General features: G+C 39.0%; 1 protein-coding gene across 1 annotated transcript in view; it reads right to left on the reverse strand.

Annotated features, from left to right (window-relative positions):
- Positions 1–7,058, reverse strand: part of Hus1-like (Hus1-like checkpoint clamp component) — a 102,050-nt gene extending 94,992 nt beyond the window's left edge. The window contains exons 1-3 of the mRNA XM_070094267.1: positions 6,897–7,058; positions 4,179–4,385; positions 2,551–2,663 (exon numbers count right to left, since the gene is read on the reverse strand). Of these exons, the coding sequence (XP_069950368.1) occupies positions 2,551–2,663; positions 4,179–4,385; positions 6,897–6,948 (372 nt within the window). The 5' untranslated portion in view covers positions 6,949–7,058. The remainder of the gene's footprint in view (positions 1–2,550; positions 2,664–4,178; positions 4,386–6,896) is intronic.
- Between the last annotated feature and the right edge of the window lie 16,093 nt (positions 7,059–23,151).

Consider the following 23,151-nt stretch of genomic DNA (forward strand, 5'->3'; position numbering starts at 1 on the left):
TGAATCCCTTCATAAATGTTACTTTGCTCACACTCCAACAGCACATCAAGTATTAAAAACCATTTGTCTCCATTCAAATATGCTCAAGCACGCTTGCTAGAAGTCCAAGCTCCTCGCACACAAAACCTCCTTTACCCCCTCCCTCCAACCCTTCCTAGGCCGACCCCTACTCCGCCTTCCCTACACTACAGATTTATACACTCTCGAAGTCATTCTGTTTTGTTCCATTCTCTCTACATGTCCAAACCACCTCAACAACCCCTCCTCAGCCCTCTGGATAATAGTTTTGGTAATCCCACACCTTCTCCTAATTTCCAAACTACGAATTCTCTGCATTATATTCACACCACAAATTGCCCTCAGACATGGCATCTCCACTGCCTCCGGCCTTCTCCTCGTTGCAACATTCATCACTCATGCTTCACACCCATACAAGAGTGTTGGTACAACTATACTCTCATACATTCCCCTTTTTGCTTCCACGGACAAAGTTCTTTGTCTCCACAGACTCCTAAGTGCAACACTCACCCTTTTCCCCTCATCAATTCTGTGATTCACCTCATCCTTCATAGACCCATCTGCTGACACGTCCACTCCTAAATATCTGAATACATTCACCTCCTCCATACTCTCTCCCTCCAATCTGATATCCAGACTTTGTCACCTAATCTTTTTATCCTTATAACCTTACTCTTTCCTATATTCATTTTTAACTTTCTTCTTTTACATACCCTACCAAATTCATCCACCAACCTCTGCAACTTCTCTTCAGAATCTCCTAAAAGCACCGTGTCATCAGCAAAGAGCAACTGTGACAACTCCCACTTTGTGTTTGATTCTTTATCTTTTAACTACATTCTGGCCCTAGGAAAACACATCCTTTCCCTTCTCTTCTCCTTGATACAAAAAGCCCTGTCTATAAATTTAATCTACAAATTCTCACAAACAACACTCTTATCTTTACAAGAAGCCTTCATTGTGTCACTCTCAATGGTCAAACTATATTCATCCAGCAACACAGCAAAGGATTTTGTAATATGTACAGCACTTTCTTGAACCTTCTTCATTTTCAGATTTAATCCTATCTTGCTCTTCAGTTTCCAATGGATGAAACTGGAAACTGGTACTAGGAATGTTTCTTGTACTCTTTTCTAAGAAATTCTCTCTCACTTCTAGCTTCTTCTAGCTCTACTTTCACCTGAAGGTAAAGTTACTCAGAGCTCAGAAAAGCCATCCTTATCACTTCAGCAGCCCAAACACAGAAAATAGGTTAAACAGGTCTTCAATATAAAGAGATCAATTTACTACTAGTCAAGGAAATTTCTCCAATACAAACTATACAGCATAACAGACTGGTCATTTTCCTGTGCAATTAAGACGTAGGTACAATATTTCAATTGTAATTGAAAATGTGATCCCTGTACATGTGCTATATGATATTCAACTGAACTATCATGCATAAACACACAACACAATTACTAAGTATCATTGTAGGTGCAAGAGGGAAGAGAAATGACTGGTAGAATGGGGTAAAGATGATAGGAATAAAGACTGAAATCAGCTTTCACAATTCACTGATGTTAGTGTAATAACAATTTCTCCATGTGCCTTGTACAGTAATAAGTGGTAGCCAGAAAAGTAGGATGCAGGGTGAAACTAAAGCATTTACACAAGAATAATAATCATATACATACAGAGAGATAACTATGATAATGATTCTATTTTTTATTTTATTAACACATTGGCATTCTACCACCAAGGCAGGGTGGCCCGAAAAAGAAAAACTTTCATCATTCACTCCATCACTGTCTTGCCAGAGGTGAGCTTTCACTAGTTATAAAACTGCAACATTAACGCCCTTCCTTCAGAGTGCAGACACTGTACTTCCCATCTCTAGGACTCAAGTCTGGCCTGCCAGTCTCCCTGAATCCTTTCATAAATATTACCTTGCTCACACTCTAACAGCATGTCAAGTCCTAAAAACAGTTTGTCTCTGTTCACTCCTATCTAACATGCTCATGCATGCTTGCTGGAAGTCAAAGCCCCTTGCACACAAAACCTCCTTTACCCTTTCCCTTCAACCTTTCCTAGGCCAAACTCTACCCCGCCTTCCCTCCACTACAAATTTATATACTCTCGAAGTCATTCTACTTTGTTCCATCCTCTCTACATGTCCAAACCACCTCAACAATCCATCCTCAGCCCTCTGGATAATAGTCCTGGTAATCCTGCACCTCCTCCTAATTTCCAAACTACGAATTCTCTGCATTACATTCACACCACACAGTGCCCTCAGACATGACTTCTAATGTGGAGGAAAAGGATAAAACATCTGTCTTACCTCCCTCAATTTCATGAAATATGTGAACACCAGTCTACGTGGCCATGTCATAAAAATGGACCTCACATTAATTTAGGTGCGAATCAAATTTGTCATTCTTTATATTTCACTTTGTCATTTTTTACCTTTTTTTGTAAATATAATCTCCAGAAATTCTACATAATTACATTAATACCACTACTGCATTGTACTTGATCCACTAAGCTTACCAATTCCACCTCTAAGGTCAAGCACGGGGTGTGCTTCTTGGAGAGCTTCACCTTTAAACTTCGAACTGCTGCTTGAGTTGTTTTGAGGGAATTCAAGGTTTTTGAGAATAAATCTGTAAATATTAAAAGTAAATACTCTATATTAACATATGGGGCAATAATGTGTTATATAAATGTATAAAGTTATCTCTATATTGTTTTGACTTGCATATTGGTGACAGATTAACCAGGCAACAGCTAGCTGCCTAAAATATATTTACTTACAAATATAAATTCAGCAATGTGAAAGTACAGTAGGACCCCTGTATCCACAGGGGATATGTTCCAAGGACCTGCTGTGAATAGTAGCAAGCCCTTTATATAAGTCCTTTACATACCTATTATAAAGTTTAACTGATAAATTACGCACATTAAGTGTGTAATTTATCAGTTACGTACATGAAGTGCTTCTCTTAGTCTTTGAAGAACTGCCAGCTTCTCTACTACTGTGCTTTGGGACCATGTTGGTAATTGACATTGTTAGGGGTGTTCGCTTGAATTATCTTATTTCAAAGCAGTGACCTGCAATGTAAACTCTGTAGGGAAGGTCATGGTAATTGAAAGTTAGTTTGGCTACACTGCTCGAGCACAGTTGCTGCCTGCAAACAGGAAGGACAAACATAAGTTTCAACTTTGGTGATAGAGAGGCATTGTAGCTCAAGATGCTTATGGATATTTGGAATGCTGTTTCTAAAGTCTTGCTGTATTATAGTTTATGGGAGGATAATAGTTCCACAGTTTGAACTGAGAAAGAAATATTTCTGTATCATGGATGCAGCACTACAGTTAGTATGGATATGTGATAGTGACAATGGTTTGGTATGTGTCATTTATGTTGATAATGCATCTCCCACTCTTCAGAATATGCAATAAGATGTCTTAGCCGCTGGGGATCATAAGCTCTTTTCTCTAATTTGATTAGTAAAGGATGCATCAGGGTCTACTGTCTGGAATAAGAAGAATTTCAACCAGTGTTGTTTTTAAAAGCTTCTTGTAGATGGCAGAGGTTTCCAGGCGTATTTCGTAGAGTGTGAGTAAGATAGTGTGTGAGATATGGCATTACTTCACTAAATATTTATTGAGAATAAACAAAGAGACAACATCAACTCCATTGTAACAGGTACTGCTGCTGTTACTGGAAATCACCTCTTATACTACAAAGTGCACAACATCACAAAAGCATCTCTTACTGTTGACTTACAGAAACTCTTCCAACTAACTGAACGAGCATGTTTCAGCTAATTATGATGACACAAAAACCAGAAAAATGCCAGGTACCACACACCTTTAGTTGTCACTCCTGAATCTACAGACCACAGAATTACTGACACTATCAGAGGCCCTAGAATATGGCCACCCAATATCCAACCAGAGAGTCACCTGACACCCCCTAAGATGGTTCAATTTCCTTCAAATAGACTGACATAATCAACTATGGGAGGAACCCTAAAGGATTGGATAGTGATTCTTTTCCCTTTGTCTAGCAGCTGAATTTCAGAAAAAGGGGAAGTGTAACGTGACACCATAATGTTCAATTGATCTACTGTTTCATTATTGTAATTATTAAAAAAGACTAAATTTTGCTTTACCTGGCTGTAGGTCAAGATATATCTCATTATTTTCCTCTGAAACTCCTTCCATGTTAAACTCATTAAAGAAGTGACCTTGATCAAGTTCTGTCCAGAGGCCAGGTGAGCTCCCTACAGCTCCAGCTTCATGGATGATGAAGAACAAGCGTTCTTGGGAAATACGAAGGACACAATGTTTAGCTAACTTTGCTATTGTGCTCACAATATCTGAAAGTATGGAATACATGCATTAGTTAGGTAGAATGAAATATGTGCTTGAACTAACACATTCATGCAAAACAGGGAGAACGGAAAATAAAAAGACAAACGTCAAAGACCTGGGAGTGATCATGTCGGAGGATCTCAGCTTCAAGGACCATAACATTGTATCAATCGCATCTGCTAGAAAAATGACAGGATGGATAATGAGAACCTTCAAAACTAGGGAGGCCAAGCCCATGATGACACTCTTCAGGTCACTTGTTCTATCTAGGCTGGAATATTGCTGCACTCTAACAGCACCTTTCAAGGCAGGTGAAATTGCCGACCTAGAAAATGTACAGAGAACTTTCACGGCGCGCATAACGGAGATAAAACACCTCAATTACTGGGAGCGCTTGAGGTTTCTAAACCTGTATTCCCTGGAACGCAGGAGGGAGAGATACATGATTATATACACCTGGAAAATCCTAGAGGGACTAGTACCGAACTTGCACACGAAAATCACTCACTACGAAAGCAAAAGACTTGGCAGACGATGCAACATCCCCCCAATGAAAAGCAGGGGTGTCACTAGCACGTTAAGAGACCATACAATAAGTGTCAGGGGCCCGAGACTGTTCAACTGCCTCCCAGCATACATAAGGGGGATTACCAACAGACCCCTGGCAGTCTTCAAGCTGGCACTGGACAAGCACCTAAAGTCGGTTCCTGACCAGCCGGGCTGTGGCTCGTACGTTGGTTTGCGTGCAGCCAGCAGCAACAGCCTGGTTGATCAGGCTCTGATCCACCAGGAGGCCTGGTCACGGACCGGGCCGCGGGGGCGTTGACCCCCGGAACTCTCTCCAGGTAAACTCCAGGTAACACCCAAAAAAAAAAAAAATATTTAGTAGTCTATTTTTTTACTGCCCAATCATGGCAATGTATACCTGATAATAAATGTTTATCCTTTAGAAACCAACAATTGCTATTAGTACTCTTTTAACACACTAGTACAAGTTATGTTTATAAACATCAGGTAGCTATACGTATCTGAAAACTGCAGTTGTGTGTCAAAGTCAAAGTTAAAGTCAAAGTATATTTCCACATGATACAATGTTTATACAGAAATGGATGACACTTGGCTGCATACAACAACTCCATGGTTATAAAGAGCATTTTGGGCAAGCTTAAGCCTGTAAGAGCAATAAACATTTCATATATGTATTTAAAGTCATTAAATGTATAAAAATAATTATTTGATGGATGTATATGTAAGTAGATTAAATATATCATTGTACATGTTACAAAAGGATGCTCTTGACAAGTCAATATAGTGAGTAATAGTAAGAACATCTGAAGGCTGAAAAGTTGCTATATACCCTCATTAATTAATGGTTAAACACATTACCATTGCCCACTAAGAAAATATAATAAATACAATATTGTAACTGGAAAAAAATGAAGTACTGTATAGTCTTTGCTCAATTAACCACCATTCTGTTGGAATATCCAAATTAATGCTTAATGACTATTTTGCCAGTTCTTCTTTCTTTGAATTAAATTCTGGTAGTTACTTAAATTTTTTAGAGCTTTTATTTGCATTAAGATTCTATAGTTTCAGGCAAATATGAGTAATATCAAAGAGGTAATAAGAAGTATGGAATATGAAACAGTAGGCAATAAATTTCAATTAGGGAAAGGGAGGGCAAGGGAAAGTATTATTATTATCAAAAAGAGGTGCTAAACCTTCAAGGGTTATATAGCTATTATTGTTATTATTATTATTTTTTTATTAACAAGTCGGCCGTCTCCCACCGAGGCAGGGTGACCCAAAAAGAAAGAAAATCCCCAAAAAGAAAATACTTTCATCATTCAACACTTTCACCTCACTCACACATAATCACTGTTTTTGCAGAGGTGCTCAGAACACAACAGTTTAGAAGCATATACGTATAAAGATACACAACATATCCCTCCAAACTGCTAATATCCCGAACCCCTCCTTTAAAGTGCAGGCATTGTACTTCCCATTTCCAGGACTCAAGTCCGGCTATATAAAAATAACCGGTTTCCCTGAATCCCTTCACTAAATATTATTATTATTATTAATTATTACTATTATGATTATTATTTTTTTACATATTATTATTATTACTATTATTATTAATGATTACTATTATCAGTAGTAATTACATAAATATTATTTTAATTATTAAAGGGTTTTTTCCTTAGGGATCACATATCACCTGGGGAATAGTATCAATCAATCAAAGTTTATTCTATATAAATTATTATTATTATTATTATTATTATTATTATTATTATTATTATTATTATTATTATTATTATTATTATTATAAAAAAGAAGCGCTAAGCCTTATTCTATATAAAGATTACAATGATTCGATCCAAGGAAACAGATAGCCTCTTGGATCAAGAGCCCCTCACCGGCAAGAAGACATCCCACGCGGTCACAGCTCAATAATTATAATCAAAAAGAAGCGCTAAACCTACAAGGGTCATACAGCGCAAACTCACTAGAAAACTCTTTAATACAGGTGATGTCAATCATCTTGGCCCGGAACTTCATTTTATAGATGATGAACCCAGGTGAAGGTGGTAGTGTTGTAAATGTTGTCCAGAGCCACCAAACTAACGATTTATTCAGGCCTACCTCCCATATGCCCGGGGAAAAAAATACTGCCTAAATATGGGAGGAAAATACAAAGGAACCAGGTTTCCTCCGGAAAAACCCAGGTGGTAGAAGTGGTCTTGTTGGGTTTATAAGGGCTACTGACGGCTAAAACAGTACCGAACCTACTTCCGTATGAGTTGGTTAGTTTTAGTTTAATATGTTTATTATGCACCCCATACCCATCCTGTGGGGGCGGTAGTCAAAAGATTACAGAGGTACATAATTGGTCCAGGGACTGGACTCCAAAGTTTTGATAGCTGAGCAAGTTACAGAGGTAATGAATTCACAATTTACAAAGGTAATGAACTCACAAATTACAAAGGTAATGAACTCCGGGTAGGTCTAGTCACAATCATGACAAGTTAAGAACATAAGAACGAAGGAACACTGCAGAAAGCCTACTGGCCCATGCGAGGCAAGTCCAAGTCTCCTACCGGCTTAAGCCAATGCACCCAACCTAGTCAGGTCAGGTCACATTGACTTAAGGGAGGAACACGGCAACCGACCTGGTAGCACAAGCTATGAGGTCCAACTCACACCCACCCACATCCACTCATGTATTTATCCAACCTATTTTTAAAGCTACACAACGTTCTGGCCTCTATAACTGTACTTGGGAGTTTGTTCCACTCATCCACAACTCTATTACCAAACCAGTACTTTCCTATATCCTTCCTGAATCTGAATTTTTCCAACTTAAAACCATTGCTGCGAGTCCTGTCTAGGCTAGATATTTTCAGCACACTATTTACATCCCCTTTATTTATTCCTGTCTTCCATTTATACACCTCAATCATATCCCCCCTAATTCTACGTCTTTCTAGAGAGTGCAGATTCAGGGCCCTTAGTCTATCCTCATAGGGAAGGTTTCTGATACATGGGATCAACTTTGTCATCCTCCTTTGTACATTTTCCAGAGAATTTATATCCATTCTGTAATACGGTGACCAAAACTGTGCAGCATAATCTAAATGAGGCCTAACCAAGGATGTATAGAGTTGAAGAACAACCTGAGGACTCCTATTATTTATGCTTCTTGATATGAAGCCAAGGATTCTATTAGCTTTATTGCGAACACTTATGCACTGTTGTTTTGGTTTCAGATTACTGCTAACCAGAACTCCTAAATCTTTTTCGCAATCCGTAATATTAAGATCTACATTATTTAGTTTATATGTGGCATGGTTATTGTCCTGTCCAACATTTAGAACTTTGCATTTGTCTATATTAAACTGCATCTGCCACTTCTCCGACCACTGCATCAGTCTATTCAAATCTTCCTGGAGTGCTCGAATGTCCTCGTCAGAATGAATTCGACGGCCTATTTTGGTGTCATCGGCAAACTTGCCGATGTCGCTCTTTATGCCCTCATCTATGTCGTTTATGTAGATTGTGAACAGCAGGGGGCCCAACACTGACCCCTGTGGAACACCGCTCGTGACGCTTCCCCACTCTGATTTCTCCCCATTTATGCAAACTCTCTGCTGCCTATTTGTCAACCATGCCTCTATCCAGGAAAAAATTTCTCCTCTTATTCCATGTGCCTTAATTTTCCTCAATAGTCTCTGATGTGGGACCCTGTCAAAAGCCTTACTGAAGTCCATATACACAATATCATATTCATTACCATGATCTACCTCCTCAAATACCTTAGTGAAAAAAGTTAATAAATTCGTAAGGCAGGAACGCCCCTTTGTAAAACCATGCTGAGATTCGTTGATTAATTTATGCTTTTCAAGGTGGCTACGAACTGCATCGGGAATTATTGATTCCATAAATTTTCCCACTATGGAGGTTAGGCTTATTGGTCTATAGTTCGAAGCTAAGGACCTGTCACCTGTTTTGAAAATAGGTATCACATTTGCCATTTTCCACTTATCTGGTACCATGCCAGTTTGTAGTGATATGTTGAAAAGATTAGCCAAAGGTGTGCTAAGCTCCTCTTTACATTCCTTTAGAACCCTTGCATACAGTTCATCAGGGCCTGGGGATTTGTTAGGTTTTAATTTATCTATTTGCCTAAGGACCATGTCACTTGTGACCCTAATCGTGCACAGTTTATTATCGTCCTGTTCTACATAATTTATCATTACTGGAATATCGCTGGTATCCTCCTGTGTAAAAACTGAGAGGAAGTATGTGTTAAAAATTCTACACATTTCCTTATCACTGTCAGTGAGCTGACCCGAGGAACTTTTGAGTGGGCCTATCTTGTCCCTGATCTTACTTCTGTATACCTGAAAGAATCCTTTTGGGTTAGTCTTCGATTCTCTTGCAGCTTTAACCTCATAATCTCTTTTTGCTTTTCTTATTCCCTTTTTTATTTCTCTCTTTAACTGAATATATCGATTTCTTAATTGCCCCTCTCCCCTTTTGATTTGCCTATATATGCCTCTCTTTTGACCAATCAGATATTTTAATCTATTGTTCATCCATTTAGGATCATTTTTGTTTGATCTGATTTCCCTATTTGGAACATAATTTGACTGAGCAGCTAGAACTATGCCCTGGAAAGTATCATATCTTTATTTACTACAAGTACATGTACATGGTATACAGTCCTAGCTGACATCAATGACATACTACTACATAGAAAGCCACTTGTTATGCTGAGCATCTCGGGCAAATTAGGTCAGTGTCCCAGGATGCGACCCACACCAGTCGACTAACACCCAGGTACCCATTTTACTGATGGGGAACATAGACAACAGGTGGAAAGAAACACGCCCAATGTTTCTACTCTGGCTGGGAATCGAACCCAGGCCCTCGCCGTGTGAAGTGAGAGCGTTAACCACCAGGCCACCAGAGCCATCACCACCTACCTGACCCTTAGTCAGGTCATTCCAGTTCTGCCCACCTAAGTAATTTTTCAGTCCTATGAAATCAGCCAAGCGAAAGTCAGGGACGGAGACTTGATTGCCATTATTAGGGGAATTCCATGATATATTAAAACTGAGTGATTTGTGATCACTTTCCCCAAGCTCATCATTAACCTCAAGATTATTAATTAGTGTTTCCCTACTGGCAAGAACCAAATCAAGGAGGTTATTTCCCCTAGTTGGCTCTGTCACAAACTGTTTTAAAAAACAATCCTGGATCGTATCAAGAAAGTCACCTGACTCTAAATTTCCTGTCAAATTGCTCCAATCTGTCTATAGTTGAAATCTCCCATTAGCACAACATTTTCGTATGTAGATGCCTTACGAATTTCGTCCCATAGAAGTTTACTGCACTCCCTATCAAGATTTGGGGCCCTGTAAATCACACCCAAAATTAGTTACAAAGGTATTTACAGATTACAGAGGTACGTAATGGGTCCAGGGACTGGGCCCCAAAGTTTGGATGGCTGAACTAGGTACAAGGTAATGAATCTTGTAAGAATGGTTACTTACGTTTATACATGGCTACAATCATGAACAAATTATAGTGTAGTGAGCAATTCACACTTCCACACCCGGTCACAACTGTAGTGAGTTATTGGTGCAAATAATGATTGTTGAGTCACACACACACACACACACACACACACACACACACACACACACACACACACACACACACACACACACACACACACACATACAAATTCACACACACACACACACACACACACACACACACACACACATACACAAACTCATACACACACACGCACACACACTCATACCGGTGAAGAACAACCGGTGAAGAACAACCGGTGAAGAGGCGGGGCCAGGAGCTAAGACTCGACCCCTGCAACCACAAATAGGTGAGTACAAATAGGTGAGTACACACACACACACTCATACACATACACACACACACACACACACTCGCAAATACAACATGCCTAGTGTCTAATCGACATGTGCCTAGGACAAAATGGTAACTAACACGCACACACAAACACACACACAAACACACACACACACACACACACACACACACACACACACACACACACACACACACACACACACACACACACACACACACAAGCACTGGACAAGCACCTAAAGTCAGTTCCTGATCAGCCGGGCTGTGGCTCGTACATTGGTTTGCGTGCAGCCAGCAGCAACAGCCCGGTTGATCAGGCTCTGATCCACCAGGAGGCCCGGTCACAGACCGGGCCGCGGGGGCGTTCACCCCCGGAACTCTCTCCAGGTAAACTCCAGGTAAACACACAGGAGCTTGGACTCGACCCCTGCAATCTCAACTAGGTGAATGCACACACACACACACACACACACACACACACACACACACACACACACACACACACACACACACACACACACACACACACACACACACACACACACACACACACACACACACACACACACACACACACACACACACACAAACACACACACACGCACACACACACACATGCACACATGTGGTAATGCTTTATTTACAGCTAGCAAAGTCAGGGTATTTCTCCAGAATGGTCTGCAATATACCACTGTGGATAAAATACTTTGCCATTTCTTGAACATTTCTGAGTGAGTTGTTTCTAAATTCATTAATTTTATCACACTCCAGTACATAATGACGCAGGGTGTGACAATAGTCCATCTGGCAAAGTTTACATTTCGTTTGGTCTACATCTGGTGGTGGTGATTTAACCTGCCAAAGATACTTGTAACCCAGCCGGAGCCGGGCGGTAGTGACATCCAAGAGTCTGCTTATTTTGTTGGATGCACCATAGACATGTGGCTCCTCCTGCATGATAGAGTGATGATAGATGGACTCACTGGTGTCAATCTCCCTCTTCCGTATGAACGGAAAAAAAAGTTACTGCCTAAAACTGGGCCATAAAAGAACAAGGAATAGGAGTCCCTTTGCAAATAGAATAAAAAACTAGAAGTTCCCATATAAACTAGGTGTACCTCCTTGTCACGCCCCAGTAGTGAGGGCCGCCTCACTAGGAAAATCACTAGGGATAGGAGAGGCCTACACAGGACAATAAAAATGAGGTCAACTGGAAACTACAGTATTATTATTTATTATTTATTATTTTTTTTATTATCACACTGGCCGATTCCCACCAAGGCAGGGTGGCCCGAAAAAGAAAAACTTTTACCATCATTCACTCCATCACTGTCTTGCCAGAAGGGTGCTTTACACTACAGTTTTTAAACTGCAACATTAACACCCCTCCTTTAGAGTGCAGGCACTGTACTTCCCATCTCCAGGACTCAAGTCCGGCCTGCCGGTTTCCCTGAACCCCTTCATAAATGTTACTTTGCTCACACTCCAACAGCACGTCAAGTATTAAAAACCATTCGTCTCCATTCACTCCTATCAAACACGCTCACGCACGCCTGCTGGAAGTCCAAGCCCCTCGCACACAAAACCTCCTTTACCCCCTCCCTCCAACCTTTCCTAGGCCGACCCCTACCCCGCCTTCCTTCCACTACAGACTGATACACTCTTGAAGTCATTCTGTTTCGCTCCATTTTCTCTACATGTCCGAACCACCTCAACAACCCTTCCTCAGCCCTCTGGACAACAGTTTTGGTAATCCCGCACCTCCTCCTAACTTCCAAACTACGAATTCTCTGCATTATATTCACACCACACATTACCCTCAGACATGACATCTCCACTGCCTCCAGCCTTCTCCTTGCTGCAACATTCATCACCCATGCTTCACACCCATATAAGAGCGTTGGTAAAACTATACTCTCATACATTCCCCTCTTTGCCTCCAAGGACAAAGTTCTTTGTCTCCACAGACTCCTAAGTGCACCACTCACCCTTTTCCCCTCATTAATTCTATGATTCACCTCATCTTTCATAGACCCATCCGCTGACACGTCCACTCCCAAATATATGAATACATTCACCTCCTCCATACTTTCTCCCTCCAATCTAATATCCAATCTTTCATCACCTAATATTTTTGTTATCCTCATAACCTTACTCTTTCCTGTATTCACTTTTAATTTTCTTCTTTTGCACACCCTACCAAATTCATCCACCAATCTCTGCAACTTCTCATCAGAATCTCCCAAGAGCACAGTGTCATCAGCAAAGAGCAACTGTGACAACTCCCACTTTATGTGTGATTCTTTGTCTTTTAACTCCACGCCTCTTGTCAAGACCCTCGCATTTACTTCTCTTACAACCCCATCTATAAATATATTAAACAACCACGGTGACATCACACATCCTTGTCTAAGGCCTACTTTTACTGGGAAATAATTTCCCTCTTTCCTATGTACTCTAACTTGAGCCTCACTATCCTCGTAAAAACTCTTCACTGCTTTCACTAACCTACCTCCTACACCATACACTTGCAACATCTGCCACATTGCCCCCCTATCCACCCTGTCATACGCCTTTTCCAAATCCATAAATGCCACAAAGACCTCTTTAGCCTTATCTAAATACTGTTCACTTATATGTTTCACTGTAAACACCTGGTCCACACACCCCCTACCTTTCCTAAAGCCTCCTTGTTCATCTGCTATCCTATTCTCAGTCTTACTTTTAATTCTTTCAATAATAACTCTACCATACACTTTACCAGGTATACTCAACAGACTTATCCCCCTATAATTTTTGCACTCTCTTTTGTCCCCTTTGCCTTTATACAAAGGAACTATGCATGCTCTCTGCCAATCCCTAGGTACCTTACCCTCTTCCATACACCTGTTAAACAATAGCACCAACCACTTCAAAACTATATCCCCACCCGCTTTTAACATTTCTATCTGTATCCCATCAATCCCAGCTGCCTTACCCCCTTTCATTTTACCTACTGCCTCACGAACTTCCCCCACACTCACAACTGGTTCTTCCTCACTCCTACAAGATGTTATTCCTCCTTGCCCTATACACGAAATCACAGCTTCCCTATCTTCATCAACATTTAACAATTCCTCAAAATATTCCCTCCATCTTCCCAATACCTCTAACTCTCCATTTAATAACTTTCCTCTCCTATTTTTAACTGACAAATCCATTTGTTCTCTAGGCTTTCTTAACTTGTTAATCTCACTCCAAAACTTTTTCTTATTTTCAACAAAATTTGTTGATAACATCTCACCCACTCTCTCATTTGCTCTCTTTTTACATTGCTTCACCACTCTCTTAACCTCTCTCTTTTTCTCCATATACTCTTCCCTCCTTGCATCACTTCTACTTTGTAAAAACTTTGTATAATCAAGGGGGAAGCGCTAAACCCAGAGGATTATACAGCGTCTGGGGGGGGGGATGTGGAAGGCATTCAGGCTTAATTCGGGGAACTGGAGCACAGATCCAATTCCCTAAATCAAGAGCCCCTCACTAACATCAAGGAAACTACAGTAAAGAAACACTGGTAAATAGGCTACACAATTGTGACTGGACAGAGATAACAAGTTGCACGGACGTAAATGATGACTGAGAAAAATTCAAAACAATGTTCACTACCATCCTTGATAATATTGCACCAGTTAAAGAGGTTAGTATTAAACGAAGAACTGAACCCTGGATGACTACTGAGATATTAGATAATATGAAATTCAGAGACCAGCTGCTAAAAAGATTTAAAGCAAACAGGATATTGCAGCACTAAATGAATTCCAAAGGGTGAGGAACAGAGTACAGAGACTTATAAAAAGAGCAAAGGCAAAGCACTATTGCTCAAAAATTGAAGAGTATAAGCATAACCCCAGAAAGCTCTGGCAACAACTAAAACAGTTCAATTCAATTCAGTTCAATTCAATTGAAAGTTTATTCTCTATAAGGATTACAATTGCTGAGTTTACAGAATTTGGTTATTGTGTGGTTTACATGAAGTAAAATAATAATTACAGAGTGTACCACTAGAACACCTAGCATGGCTAGGCATTTCGGGCAGACTTAGATTAATTCTTAAATTTAAAATATTACAAATTATGAGGTAAGTTGGTATTATGGCAAAGTGACTAAATACTAGTTTGTGAGTTTAGCAATGTGAATGCTTTTGTTTTGGCACAATACATAGTTTCAGTATTGGAGTATCACAGGCCAACTTATGACTAGTTAGGATTCATTATTTTAAGATTGAGATTGATATTTCTGTTTATGGTCGAATGGGTGAGTGAGTGTAAGTGAACCGCCAGGTGGTATTCGTGTAATTAGTTGACGGGGTGTATCAGGGAGATAAGATGTTTTCTAATGGTAGTTTTGAAGGTGATGAATGTGTCTGCAGTTCTAGAGTTCTCAGGTAGGGTGTTCCAGATTTTAGGGCCTTTGACATACATTGAATTTTTGTAAAGGTTTAGTCGGACATGCGGAATGTCATAGAGGTGTTTGTGTCTGGTGTTATGCCTGTGGGTTCTGTCACAACTATCAAGAAAGCGTTTTAGGTTGAGGTTAATATTGGAATTTAAGGTCCTGTAGATGTAGATTGCACAGTAGTAAGTGTGGATGTACTGAACAGGGAGTAAGTTTAGATCTATGAAGAGTGGGGGGGGTGTTTTGCCAGGGATGGGATTTAGTGATTATTCTTACTGTGGCTTTTTATTGGGTTATTATTGGCTTTAGGTGTGTTGCTGCAGTTGATCCCCAAGCACAAATAGCATACGTGAGGTATGGATAAATGAGTGGTATAGTGTGAGAAGGGCATTTTGCAGCACACAGTATCGTATCTTGGAGAGGATCCCAACCCTTTTGTTGGGGTATAGCCATAAGCCAGTAGATAGGTCTAACATAGTACTCACTATCGATAACGAGGTATGCCACGAAACATCTAAGGCGGCAAATTGCTTTAATTCCTACTACACATCTGTTGCATCAACACTAGTCAGTAAACTACCAGCTGCATCAAATACCTTTAACACAGACTCTGATAAGTTTCAAACATACTGTGGAAAATACCTGGAGTTTACCTGAAGAGAGTTCTGGGGGTCAACGCCCCCGCGGCCCGGTCTGTGACCAGGCCTCCTGGTGGATCAGAGCCTGATCAACCAGGCTGTTGCTGCTGGCTGCACGCAAACCAACGTACGAGCCACAGCCTGGCTGATCCGGAACTGACTTTAGGTGCTTGTCCAGTGCCAGCTTGAAGACTGCCAGGGGTCTGTTGGTAATCCCCCTTATGTGTGCTGGGAGGCAGTTGAACAGTCTCGGGCCCCTGACACTTATTGTATGGTCTCTTAACGTGCTAGTGACACCCCTGCTTTTCATTGGGGGGATGGTGCATCGTCTGCCAAGTCTTTTGCTTTCGTAGTGAGTGATTTTCGTGTGCAAGTTCGGTACTAGTCCCTCTAGGATTTTCCAGGTGTATATAATCATGTATCTCTCCCTCCTGCGTTCCAGGGAATACAGGTTTAGGAACCTCAAGCGCTCCCAATAATTGAGGTGTTTTATCTCCGTTATGCGCGCCGTGAAAGTTCTCTGTACATTTTCTAGGTCGGCAATTTCACCTGCCTTGAAAGGTGCTGTTAGTGTGCAGCAATATTCCAGCCTAGATAGAACAAGTGACCTGAAGAGTGTCATCATGGGCTTGGCCTCCCTAGTTTTGAAGGTTCTCATTATCCATCCTGTCATTTTTCTAGCAGATGCGATTGATACAATGTTATGTATATTTTCCGGAAATACTGTAATTTATAGGTAAATAGATGCCCTATATTGTATTTAATAAAAGTGTATTTTTAAAAAGAGGAGGGTCGCCATTTTGTTGTTTGAATTGAACAGAACGTTAATGTAATGGGAAGAATTTTTCGTGCTCTAGAGGTTAAAATTGGGCTGACACCTCTCAAATAGGAGGCGAAATTGTTGGATGTGCATTCCTGCATAACTTGAGATATCAGGCGACAGGACAGGACAACTCCAGGAACCTCAGATAAGTCTGTTATGTTATAACTCTGGCCAGTTGTTATTTTCATGTATAGACAGAGGTTTTCTGAGTATGATACAACTTAATCTCCAGTTAAATTGGTGAGTGATTTTTAAGATATTCTCCTTCTGTTATGTATATGTGTATCTATAATCATTTATTATTTTTAATATACAGTCCACAAATTTATATATTTACAAGCATTCCTGGTGTATGTATATTTCATTTAATTAATAGGTCCAGAGCAACTTGTGGATATGACAGTGGTAGGTATCGAAGGGGGACATTTTTTGAGACCTAGGTGTCCCAAATTCCTACTTGTCTAACTGATAAATAATAATTATCTATGTTCATTTATTGTTATGTAAATAATGATACATTCAGATAAATGCAATTTTCCACATTTAATTTGCCCGTTGGTCCTTCTTGAACCGGAGGTAATTAGTGAAGTCATTAATTAGTTAATTACTTAATAATTATATGTGAAATGGCAGAAGGAGGTGGATGTTAAGTTCACAAATTTACTTAATGTGTAGTGGATTATAATTATTACAATATTAATTTGGATAAGTCAAGTGTGGCTAAAGATTATATTAATGTGTATAAGTGTATGTGTAATTGATAAGCCAAGTGTAGCTAATTATATTAATGTGTATATTAATTTTGCAAAGCCAAAGTGGCTAGGATTTATATTAATGTATTTGTATAATATTAATTTGATAAGATAATTCTGGCCAAGATTTATATCAGTGTATGTGTAATTGATAAGCCAAGTGTAACTAATATTAATGTGTATAATATTAATTTTGCTATGCCAAATTCTGGCAAAGATTTATTAATTTGTATAATATTAATTTTGATAAGCCAAGGCTGGCTAAAGGTTTGTATTAATGTACATTTAAAATTTATATAATTTTCTTACATGTAATTGCTAAGCTCAAGTAGCTAGGATTTATTCAAAGGTAAGTTGTACTATTTACCTTTATAAAGTGCATAATTTAGTACATAATCAGTGTTATTAAGTTGAATTTAATACATTGCATCATGGCTGAAAATGAGGAAATTAATATAGAAGACAAACATATGGAATATAGAGTAAAGAAAGCATCACTGCAAGCTAGAAAAGTTCATGTAACCAAGGCATATAATAAATGTTTGGAATTAATGAATCAAGAAACTGTAAATACTGATGATTTAAAATTGTATTTAGATGCTTTAGGTAATAGATATGATTCATACAAATTGTATTACAACAAATATGAAGGAAATTTGCTAGTAAACTGTGTAGATGAGATTGAAGTAGATCTTATGATTAATCAGTATTATGAATTAGAGGAAAAGATTCTTTCTTGTAAAAGTCAGGCCTTGAATAAATTAAAATGTGTAAACCAGGCAGTTAATCAGTCTGCTCCAACAAATAATATGTCTTTGCCAAAACTCCCAGAATTATGTTTACCTGTGTTTAATCCTGGAGAAAATTGGGAGGAGTTTTGGTCAATTTTTAAAGCAGCTGTGCATGACAGGAGTGACCTAGCCTGTGTAACTAAATTATTTTACCTCAAAGGACAGGTAAGAGGAGATGCTCACATACTCATACAAGCCTTTCCCAATGTAGATGACTCTTACGAGGAAGCAGTTGACTTGTTGAACGTCACTTATGGTAATATAGAACAAAGTAGGTTGGATCTAGTGAATATCATTGTTAATTTAAAATCTCCAGATCACACTTACAAAGGTTTACAGCAGTTTAGAGTTAAACTGGAGAGCACTCTCAAAACTTTAAGTAATAAATATAATCTGAAGGAATCAGACTGGTTATTGAGTGCCATGGTACAGAATAAATTAAACTGTAAAACACTTGAATGGCTCTCGAACAAATATCACATAGGTTATTTTGGTCTGGAGGAAATAAGACTAGGTCTACAAGAATTAATTGTGCAGTTGCAGACCACCCAACTATCTCGTTTTAAAGATGCAACACATAATAACTCTGAGGTATCTGTCAAGTTTCACAAAGGGAAAAATTATCCCAATGGTAATAATCAAAATTCATTTCCTAAAAATAGTTGCATAGGTACATATCAAGTAGCAGGAATCAGAAATAATGATTCTCCACAAGGTAAGAAGAATGAGTGCCCTCCTAAGAGTAGCCCAGTTAATAAGAAACCAGTCAAAGAAAAGATAGATTGTCTCTTCTGCAAGGGTACTCATTTTTCTAAGAATTGCATTGCATACAATTCATGGAATGATAAAGTTGAAAGATTGGAGGAACTTGACAGATGTATCAGGTGTTTGGGTAATCACAATGTAAAGGATGGTTTTGCCAAATTAAACTTCTGTTATCAATGCCACCAAGGAAGACACCATACAGTCATGTGTAAGGGTCTATATGATAATGTTGATAATAATGATAATGTTGGCAATCCTGACACAACAGTAGCTAATGTAAAAATTGCTGCTAATGTTAATAATGATGGTTTTGCTGAAGTAGCCTTACCTGTGTTACAGGTAAAAATTGATGATAAAAGGCATAAATAAAAACATGTAAATGCATGATTGGACCAGGGATCCCAGCGTACTTTCATAAAACGTAAATGTCTTGATGGTATGAAAGTACAGATGGGAGATCCCACAACTTTAAAATTATCTGGTTTTCTCTCGGATAAAAGGTCTCAATTGTATGACACTGTTTATGCAACTGTCAGGTTGGGCAATGAGAAAAAACGTGTTAATGCAGTAATTGTAGATAGACTTCCAGATAAAATAACTACAGTAGGGCTTAGTAAAGCTACAGAAAGACTTTCACATGATGTAAATTTAGCACCTTCTGGTGTAAGTGATGATTCTGTAGGCCCAATAAATATTTTGATAGCTAGTGACTATTATGCCTCCTTTGTAAAGGGTATGGTAAAGAAATGTGGTGACACCCTTTTGAAGACTGCAGGAGGCCATGTAATGTATGGTAGGATTCCTCGTAAGAATAATTCATGACTAGAGGAAACTACAAATACCATAACTGTGTGTCTTACTCATGAAATCGTACCCCAGTATAATTCTTCCATAGAGGATGGTGTTGAGCCAGTGCATAAATTGTGGGAATTAGACAGCATTGGAATAAATGAAAATGAAGAAAGTCTAGACGATTCTTTTACTCAGGAGCAATACCTGAAAGATGTAAAATTGAATCTGGACAATACTAGGTACGACTTCCGTGGAGACTGAACCATCCAGAATTGCCCACTAATTACAGAATGGCATATGGTTAAAGGCTCAGCTCCGCGAACTGAGTAAGACACCAGAATTGTTAACTGCCTATAATGATATAATTGCTGAGCAGTTAATTAATAAATTTATAGAAGAGGTACCTCCTGAGCAAGCCAAAATTTATGGTCTCTATTTGCCACATCACGGAGTGAAGAAGGATTCTAAGACCACTCCTTTGAGGATTGTGTTTAATTGTAGTGCCAGGAGTAACAAAAATGTACCTAGTTTAAATGACTGTTTGATGACAGGTCTGTCGTTGACGGAAAAATTAGGAGATATCTTATTAAATTTCAGGATGAAGAATTATGCCTTTACGGCTGACATAAGTAAAGCTTTCCTAAGAGTGGGTTTACAAGAGGCTGACCGGGATTGTACCCGCTTCTTATGGCCTCAGAATCCTAGTGACCCACTTAGCCCTCTGAAAACCTTTCACTTCAGGAGTGTTTTATTTGGTGCTACATCCAGTCCGTTCCTACTTCAAGCGACGATAAATGCACACCTTAAATGTATGGAAAGTCCATTGAGTAAAGTAATGAGCAAACAATTTTATGTGGACAATTTTCTAGGTGTGACGTCAACTGAAGAGGAACTGTTAATGACTTATGGAGAGGCTAATGAAATAATGCAAAGTGCAAATATGCCTCTGAGGGAATGGAATAGTAATTCGTCCAAATTAAAGGACAAAATAAGTAAAGATTTCCCTGGGGATGAAGTGCCAAAATGTAGTAATGTATTGGGATTAACTTGGGATACTGAGAGAGATTTGTTAATGTTAAAACCTAATAATTACAGTATGCCCAATAAATTAACTAAGACAGTTTTGCTTGCTGAAGTTTCCAAATGTTTTGATCCACTAGGTTTAGTGTCACCCCTTACTATAAGAGGGAAATTATTAATACAGGAAGCATGGAAACTTAAATGTGCTTGGGATGAAATTCTACCTGAGGAATTCATTAACAGGTGGGATGAATTAACTGGTGATTATGAGAAAATTCCAATGTTGGAGTTCCCACGCCAGGTGGCCAATCCAAATGGGAAAAATGTACTCCACATTTTTTGTGATGCTTCAAAATTGGCATATGGAGCAGTTGCTTACCTTCAATGTAATAGTGTTATTTCTCTTGTTATGTCTAAGGCTAAAGTGTCTCCAATTAAATCACGTACATTATCTCAGTTGGAATTAACAGCCATTTATGTAGGTGTCAAATTAGCTAATTATTTAAGAAATAAGTTGCAGGAGATAAATATTAGCGACACTGTAATTTGGTCTGATAATGAGGTATCCTTACAATGGATTCGTAATGGAAACAGTAAAATTGTGTATGTACAAAACAGAGTCGCTGAAATTAATCAGATGCAAGAGATGTATAATAGTTTGGGTCAGCATATGTTAACATTTAATCATATACCTGGTGAGGAGAATCCAGCTGATTTCTTGTCTCGAGGTTTACCTTATGCTAAATTTGTAAATGCTGTGTCATGGTTTAAAGGACCGAGCTGGTTGGTAAATAAAGCTAATTGGCCTGTACAAAAACTGTATATTGCTCCTGTTGAAATTACTGTGACCACCACTCCAATAGTTTGTCCTTCATTAGCCATTGATATAAATAGGTGTTATGGGGCTATAGGACCCAACATGTATTTATAAGTAACAGTTACTCTGGAATACCTAATTATATTGAATTGATGGGGACTCAGTTCTAAATGTCAGAAGGACTGATCAACCTTATGACTGAGAGGCAGCTGGGTCAAGCCTTTTTCTCAATATAATAGGTTATACTGTAGACACACACACAATTTAAATAAGTAGTTTATAAAGTTGTATTTCTTTTTGTGAAAGTAAAATTAAGGGTGGTAGAATTGTGGTAACTGGAGAATTGTGCTTGGCAACAGTCTTTTGTTTTGGTGGGAGGAGCTTAGCTAGTCTTTCTCTCTCTCCCTCTCACTGAGGCTCTCGCTCTGTGGCTGACCTTCAACCTGGCAGGATCTCTGGGTCCTTCTTCTATCTTTTGGGGCAGTATGTGTGCTCCAGGGGTGAGTTTTTATAATTTAAGTTGTGGCCACCATACCCAGGGTGACTAAAGTGTGTCAAAACACTGGTTAGCCCAGAGTTATGTCAAGAAGAGAGAAGGACAAAAGTTAATAAGATACACCATGTGGGAGATAGATAGATTTTGCCACCGAAGTGGCTAGTTTATTGTGCACCCCATATCCATCCTGTGGACGGTAGCGCGAGAGCATGTGGATACACAAAAGGCCTAGGAACTAGGCCCCAAAGGGTTAACAGGAATACATATGGATTTATATCTACATATCTATAGTTCACTTATCTGTTACAAGCAAATTTAGGAAATTTGCTTAGTATATCTGGTATCTTATTTTCATTAATAAGATATCTTGACATGTCAATAAGGTTATTATACTGTCTGTCTCTGTATTCCTCAATAAGTGGACAATTAAGCACATAGTGTTCAAGAGAGTGACCATATGCCTGATCACATAATTTACATTTAGTTTGATCATCATCTGTGTGTCTCCCAAACTGCCAGAAGTACTTGTAACCAAGCCTAAGCCTGGCCACTACAACATCAGTCAATCTGTTCACATTGCAAGTTGCTCCATAAACATACTTATCTACGTTCATGTTATCATAATGGGTTATAGATCTACTCAGGCTTCTAACTGCATTCCTATAACAATCATCTTCATTATTTACTTCTCTCCTAATATTATTCCTAATGCTAGACACAGTTATACCAAAGTTATATTCTACGTTCTCCTTCTGGATACTCTTCTTGGCTAACATATCAACTTTATCATGAAGGAGTAATCCAATGTGTGATGGGATCCATAGCAATTGTACATTAATTCCTTTGTCCCTAATTTTTGAGTATCTATACCTGGCTTCCCCAATGAGCATGTTGTTGGAGTCATTATATGAGCCAAGAGCCTTCAATGATGACATAGAATCAGTAATGATGATAGAGTCAAGCTCAGTGTCATAGGTTAGCTTTAGCGCCATTAGGATTGCAAACAATTCA

This window comes from Cherax quadricarinatus, chromosome 45 (assembly GCF_038502225.1).
Source record: "Cherax quadricarinatus isolate ZL_2023a chromosome 45, ASM3850222v1, whole genome shotgun sequence".
In the NCBI taxonomy this organism is placed as follows: domain Eukaryota; kingdom Metazoa; phylum Arthropoda; class Malacostraca; order Decapoda; family Parastacidae; genus Cherax; species Cherax quadricarinatus.